This window comes from Eurosta solidaginis, chromosome 1, assembly GCF_040869045.1.
Source record: "Eurosta solidaginis isolate ZX-2024a chromosome 1, ASM4086904v1, whole genome shotgun sequence".
Taxonomy (NCBI): domain Eukaryota; kingdom Metazoa; phylum Arthropoda; class Insecta; order Diptera; family Tephritidae; genus Eurosta; species Eurosta solidaginis.
This window is the reverse complement of record NC_090319.1, coordinates 25,442,840-25,450,384: the sequence shown is the minus strand read 5'-3', so window position 1 is coordinate 25,450,384 and position 7,545 is coordinate 25,442,840. Positions and strand designations below refer to the sequence as shown.

Genomic DNA, 7,545 nt, shown 5'->3' with positions numbered 1-7,545 from the left:
GCTCACGAGGTTAAGTCTCCAACTCCTAGGCGCGGCAGAGTAACCAATTATCGAGACAGCAATTAAGATGGGCCCTAAAAAATTGCTAAGAGGAAAGTATTATTTTAAAACATAAGTCCTGTTGCTTTGTTGATTTTTTTAGTATGATCGTCAACCAAATTCTGGAAACACTCTGCAGACATCCAGTCTGAGTTTAATATACATCGTATCGTGTACTATTTTTTTATTTTTTCTACGAATTGGAGGACCTACATCGAATAGCATCTGTCAATTTTTTCCTTTTCATGGCAAAAATACTCTGGAAGGCTGATATACCACCGAGAGTCGACCTCGTTTAAGAAAAACGTTTCTTATGTAAGAATTTGTACGTGAGACCATCGATATGGCAGTGTGCTGAACAATCTCTATACGATGGATTGAGCCGGAAAAATGAGATACCTCTTTAAGCTTTCGCCGCTAATAGTTTTTTGAGGAGGGTTTTGTCTTTCATCTGATTCAGCTTAAGAATATCCTTAATTTTGATTCGCCTTTCGATACTTATTCCGGTATTGCGTAAATCTAAATGTTGCAACACCTTATTGAAACCAATGACTTTGCAGAGTTGCTTGGCAAATTCCTGTAGTAAAATAGATATTAGTTATTTTTATAAAAACTACCTTCAGGACCAAGTTTGAAAGTGTGTTACCTCACCCACATCATTGTTCGAAACATCAATACTAATTAATGACTTATTCGTCACAATCAATTTCATGAATAATTTCGTAATCGATGAACAAATGGAACAACCACTTATATCAATCATCTCTACGGGTATTACATACATGAGCGAAAAAATGGCAGCAGCACCATCACTTTCAATTGGATTCATGCGTAATATTAGTTTGCGTAGAGAATGTCCTCTAATAGTGCGACTGAGTATGTATGCGCCTTCGGAGGCTGAAAGTTAAGGAGAAGAAAAAACCTGCAAAATATGAGCTTCAGTGAAGGGGTTTCCGTACTCACTAATTCTATTATCCGTCAGATCGAGTACCACCAATGTGCCAAAAGATTCCTTATTGCATACACTCACAAATTCTTTAATCCCAGCATCACGCATAGTGCAATGAATTATAGACAATGAAGTTAACTTGTGACAGCCTATATCCAGAGCGCACGCCAATAATGGCAATTGATATGATTCGAGTTTGGTGCTATGTAGGCTTTCTCAAAAAAAAGGGTACTATTAACGTAAGGTGATGGGAGCCATACAATACTACATGCACTTGAAGCTTACCAAAATGTGACTAACTCATGACACTCACTTAGTCCGCGTGACAGTGTCGTTATATCTTTCTTTGACATTGCATTGCTACCCAAACAAAAGTTACTGCCCACCGTCTTTGTTGCGTAAGTCATGCGTAGCATTTGCAATTCGGGTAAGTTGCTCAATATGAAATCGAGTGGAATGTGATCTGTCGATATGGAGTTAAGACAAAAGTATAAGGAAGTCACCGGAAGAATTGTAATATTAATACACTTTCCATCTGTTTGGTGATTTCCGTACCACCTTTTTTGCAAGAAATGAAACCGGTTTCGTTGCACGAGTTTGTATCGTTAAAGTTTCGGTTTCGGCTTTTATGAGAAGATCAAGATGCATCACAAAAATGAAACCAGTCAAATGCTCATAATTGTACGATTGAGCCTTTGAAAAATTAAACGGTTAAAAATTAATACGATTTGTATTTTGGCTTTACTGTGCAGCACTTCGAAGGACTTCGATTATGGTCTCAATTTTATATTTGAAAAATGAAAAGATCCTAAATGGTATCGATTTTGAAAAGTAGAACCACGGCTACCGTTTCAATTAGGTTTTGAAAAATGAAACGGTTCTAAACGGTTACTGTTTCATTTTCGGTTAAAGGAAAAAGAAAGCTTCGTACCGATTACTGCTTCAATTTAGCTTTCGAACTGATAACGGTTCAAAGCAATTACAGTTTCGGTTTCGAAAATTGATATGGTTCTTAGAGGTTATGGGGTCAATTTCGTTTTTAAAAGTCACATTTTTTGGTTTCGCCGTTGAAAAGTTAAGCGGTTCTAAACCTCTAGGGTATATGGAATAAATAAGCTCCGGTTTTGAAATGTAAAACGGTTCTAAACGGTTTCGATTTTCATTTGTTTTGCAAAATACTACGTTTCTAAACAATTACAATTTCGCTTCTGGTTTTTAAAAAATCAACTTCCTAAAGGGCCACCTTTTCGATTACGGTATTGAAAAAGAAAGTGACTTTAAACGGTTACGGCTTCAATTTCGACCTTCAAATAGGAAACAGTTCTAAACGATGACGATTTCGGTTTGAATTTGAAAAATGAACCTGTTTTAAACGGTTACCGTTTAGAATTATAAAGCAGTTTTGAGAAATATAACGGTTCAACTGCGGCTTTGAAAACTGAAATGGTTCTAAAAGGTTTGCAAAGATGGAAAGTCCCAAATGGTTCCAATTTTGGTTTCGGCTTTGAAAAATTTAACGGCTCTAAAAGGTTTGAAGATTTGAAAGGAGAAAAAAATTCCCAAATTTTTACAATTTCGTTTTCGGCTTTGAAAATTTAAACGGTTCCAAATGGGTACGATTTCGATTTCCATTTGGAACAACAGTGTAAACGTTCTGTTTCAGTAACGTTCAAAATGGGTTACATTTCCTATTTATTTTTGTGTTGAAATAAAGCGGTTGTAAATGGTCACGAATTCTATTCCAGTTTCGAAAACTGAAACGGTTCTAAACAGTTTGAAAAAAAGAAATGTCCCACACGTCAACAACTTCGTATTCGGTTTGAACAATAAACCGGTTTTAAACGAGTATGTTTCGATTTCCGTTTGGAACAACAAAACGGTTGCAAAGGGTTACATTTCCTATTTTATTTTTGAAATGAAATGGTTCTAAACGGTGGTGGTTTTACAAAATGAAATGATTGTAAACGGTTGACGTTGCGATTTTGGTTATGAAAAAATTCAACGGTTCCAAAAGGTTGGGTTGCAATTCAATTCCGATTTCGGTTTCGAAATAATTAAGCGGTTCGAAATGCTTGGGTTGCAATTTCAATTTTGTTTTGGTTTCATGGCTTGCTTTTTCACATATTTTTTCTTACCCCCAATATATTTCTATACTTTCCTTTGCCTACTCACCATTACGTCCATCGGTGGCCGGTTGTAAACGTGTTATCTCCAGTCGATTTACATATGGCGCACAAATATCCAACACCACTTGCGCTTGCTCTTGCTCATAATCGTACGTCTCCACGCATTCGATATAGTCCTGCAGATGTCGCTGCATGTAGATGCTAATCCATGGTTGCGCTTGTGACAGACTATTTGTGTGATGATGTGGCTTCCAACGTTGTTGACAACAATGTCGCCAAAAGTAGTTGTCACGTATGTGTTCGGTAAGTAACTTCAGCGGCAGTTGCGTATCCAGGTGAGTGAGTATGTAGTTACGATCCTCTTGACGCGTCAACACCTCACAGATGGGATTGTCTGGCAGAAGGCAAGAATTTTGCGTTAAACATATACAGATATTATTTTGATTTAAATATGCTACTTGTATTGTCGTTGATATATAGTTAGTAATGAAATTATTACCATTCCAATTGGCAACAATGGCATCGAGCGCCAAATGGCGCAATGATTCCGGTTGATTTGGCAATGGCTGCTGCTTCTGCTGGTCGTGACTATCAAGTAAGGATTTATCGTGCAATCGTGGTAATATCTCATCGCTTGGATTGAAATATGCTTTAGAGGTATTCACACTCACATTAGAGACAAATTCGGTACATGAGAAATTCATTGCATGTAGTTTTTGTTTTAATTAAAAATAAGTTTTACTTAAAGGCTTATGTGGATTAAATTGTTCAAGCAACATTTATTTATGCAAGCAAAATAAATAATGGTGATTGTGTCGTCATGGTAATTGTATATGTGTTTTAGGCCTTTTACATCTACGAAGTGGTACACAAATTCATAGGCAGCATTAAACCCAAAAGAGATGTTCAGAAGGTCTGAATGCAGAGCTGATAGCATACCAAATTGATCAGGATGACGAACTGAGTTGATTTAGCCATGTGCGTCTGTTTGTCTATCCGTCCGTCCGTCTGTCTGTATGTTTGAACGCAAGCAAGTCTCACAATTTTTGCGATATCTTGATGCAATTTGGTGAGCAGATATATTTGGGTGTCCGATTACTCATTTGTCGGAACCGACCGGATCGGACCACTATAGCATATACCATCCATCCAACCGATTTTTCGAAAAGCCGGGTTTTTGTCATTTGTTTCTCATTTAGTCAGGCGGCGATTAAGGCAATAATCTCACGCAGTACTTAATCAAGAAGTGTTTTGATATGCAAAGAACCATTGGAAAAACTTCGCTTTGGCCTTGCCATATATCTATACTGGGGTCCCGGTCAAAAAGGGATAGATGGTAGCAAAGAGCCTTGTGTCTTGGCAAAGAAGGGTGTAACACTCGCTGAAACGACAATAGACATCCCAATCCGTTTGGGTGAAATCAATAGGAGCGCGGAGTTGCATATGATCCATCAAACAGGGTACGGGAACGTGCCGGATCTGCATCCGGAATAGGACCATTAGCATCGATAACACTCCCCAAGGCCTTCGGGGAGTGTCCTTATCGCTACAACAACATACATCAAGCAGGAAAGGTGTGGACAAAAGCGCGGGGCTGCAAAATTTCTAAAATCTTGTGCAAAGCCTAGTTATAAGACACACAAAGTGGTTCATATCTCTGAAGAGAGAAGACTTAAGGCCCACGATAGGCATACTTACTGGACACTGCCTTCTGGCGTCACATGCTTATAAGTTAGGCCTCGTCAGTAATAGCTGGTGTAGGAAGCGCGTGCTGCAGTAAGAAAAAGCTGAGCACGTTCTGTGTTCATGTCCTTGCCAGATATCGAGGCGGCAATTAAGCTAGGTCTTAGAAAACTTCTTGTATTTGCCAAGAAAACGAAGTTATTCTACAACATAAGTCCTGATTGGGGTTCTTCCGACGTCAAACAAATTCTGGTAACACTTTGCACATTCAGTCTATGTGAGGTATTTATTGACCGGTAAGAACTCTTATACTGGTAGAAGGAGGTTTGTCCTGGACCTGTTCGACAGTGCCAGTAGCGTTAAAAAGGTGACCTGTCCGGTAGTACCCGTTAAGGTATAAAGGGAAGTAGAGAGAGGACTTCTCCGACAGTGTCCGTAAGGATATAAAGAGCACCAGTCCGACAATATCGGTTCAGGCATAAACAGGTACAATTGGTCTTTCCAAGGTATATGATCAAACAAAAGGGATCAATCCAACCCATATTAAGAGATCAAAACTAGCTATAGTCGGATATGCTTTTTTATGCAAGAGCAAATTCATTTTTTGCGGGGTATTTATTTAAGATCGAAGGAAAAAAAATCACACCCTACGAATAGCTTATCATCCCTATCCTGATGTAAGGCTAGGAGTCATGGACGGTGTCGAGAGAAGATGACGCGGCCCGTGGAGTGTTCGAAAGAAAATGTCTCTGAAATATTTATGGTCCTGTCCATGATGCCGACACAATATTTATGATCCTGTTTATGAGCTTAATGCAGATATGAACATAGTACATTGAATAAAATCCCAAAAGCTTTGCTGGCTAGGTCATGTTATGCGAACTGATGAAGCCGGTATCGACGATTTTATGTGGAAGCTGATGAACGGCGAAATCTCCATTGAGTTGGGATGGGCAAGTGGAGGCGGTCCCAATTGGCACCACTTATCGCGAAGCAGGGGTAGCTAGCGCGGGATAGTTCCTAAACGGCGTAAATCGACTAAGCGGCGATTGAAAATCAAAGGGGTTGTTTAGTGCAACCCTTTCAAAGGATTGCTAGCGAAGTTTATAGCTTCGCCAATTATCATTCTCATTCTACAGTGATGAAACCTGTTTATTAAGCAGACGAGGATCTACGCTGTCAAGCTCCTTAGGAAAGAAAGGAGTTGGATGACGGGAAGGTTCAACGTGGTCATGTCAAATTGCTCCCGCGTTGGTCGGGCTGTTACTTTAATGTTGCTATTTTCCGGAACATATAGGGTGTATATCCAGCAAAGAATCATCAACATCGATACAACTCCCCAAACCTTCGGAGAGTCTCGTTATCACTACAAGAAAAAGGAGGAAGAAGCCTAGGCGTTAAGGCATTGAGATGATGGAGATATTACCCACAAGGCATACTGGATATCGCTGATAAGTTTTATAGCACCTTTCGAAGTATGTCGACACGTACATCTGCTACGAAATCAGTTCACACCAGCCAGTAATTGCGCAATGGTTTCCTGCGTTTCACTATGATTCTCAGTCGATCTCACTGAAATTCACTAAGTTTGAAAAGTCTGGGCTGAAAGGGGAATATGAATTAAAGTAGGAATATATAACAGGCATTGGAATCGAAGTAGAAATAGGAATAGAAATAGAAGCATGAATATGTAATAAAAGGAGGAAAGCTAGTTGAAATAGGACAATGTCTATGATAAGAAAACCGAATAGGAATAGAAGTAGGAATAACTATGGAAATCATTGAATGGAAGAGGAATGCATTTTGAAATAGGAAGAAGTATAAGGCTATAAACACAAAAAAAATATAGAAATTAGAACAGGAAGTCAAATGGGAATTGAAACAGGAGTAGCGATCGGAATCAGAGACGTAAAGGTAAAGAGAATCGCCAGCAGAACGAATGGTGGGAAACAGTAAACCAAGAATAGGAAACAATGAGTAAATCGGAGTTGAAATGAGAATATAACTATTAAGAGAAATAGGAATAATAATACGAGTAGGAATTTGACTTTAGGAATAGGAGTAGAAATAGTAATAGTAATAGTAATAGTAATATTAATAGTAATATTAATAGTAACAGTAATAGTAATAGTAATAGTAATAGTAATAGTAATAGTAATAGGAATAAGATGAGGAATGGGAACTAAAAAACAATTTCTATAGGAATAGGATTATCAATTGAAATAGGAACGTGTCCACTAAGAATAGGAATAAGAAGGATATGGAATAGGAATAAGAATGGAAATCAAACGGGAAATAGGAATTAGTATGAACAGGAATAGATATAGACACATATATTAATAAGAATGCGATGGGCAAGAGCCAGGGGAAATGGAGGTGGAAGAAATGGAAGATGGAAGGGCTGGGGAAGAGAAAGGGAGAGATAATGAGGGTATAGATTACTATTTTTTCAAACATAGCCAGTCCATTTTTGAGCAGTTTACCCAAAAAATCACCGCTATTATGGTTGTCAATGGTGAGAAAATTAGTTTCGATGCTCATGAATTGTTATCGGCGTTGTCAAAGTCGATAACTATTGACAGGTGTTGATGCTTCTTTGGTATCGGCTAAAATAATACCGAAGTTGTGTTGACGTGACGTGACGCGAAATTTGTCACCATAGTTTTTGGTTGTCGTCACCAAGAGAAATTTATTCTTATAAATACACTTTATTTATTAATTTTTAATTAAATTTCAGAAAATGGTAAA

General features: G+C 38.3%; 1 protein-coding gene across 1 annotated transcript; it reads right to left on the bottom strand.

The window, feature by feature from the left end:
• Nucleotides 1–442: 442 nt before the first annotated feature.
• On the bottom strand, nt 443–3,818 carry LOC137235834 (dynein regulatory complex subunit 5-like). Its single transcript, XM_067758666.1, has 6 exons — nt 3,614–3,818; nt 3,161–3,508; nt 1,274–1,451; nt 1,003–1,199; nt 686–936; nt 443–616 (listed from the first exon to the last, which is right to left on the bottom strand). The coding sequence occupies exons 1-6, from the start codon at nt 3,816–3,818 to the stop codon at nt 443–445; spliced, it is 1,353 nt and encodes a 450-aa protein (XP_067614767.1).
• Nucleotides 3,819–7,545: the final 3,727 nt, after the last annotated feature.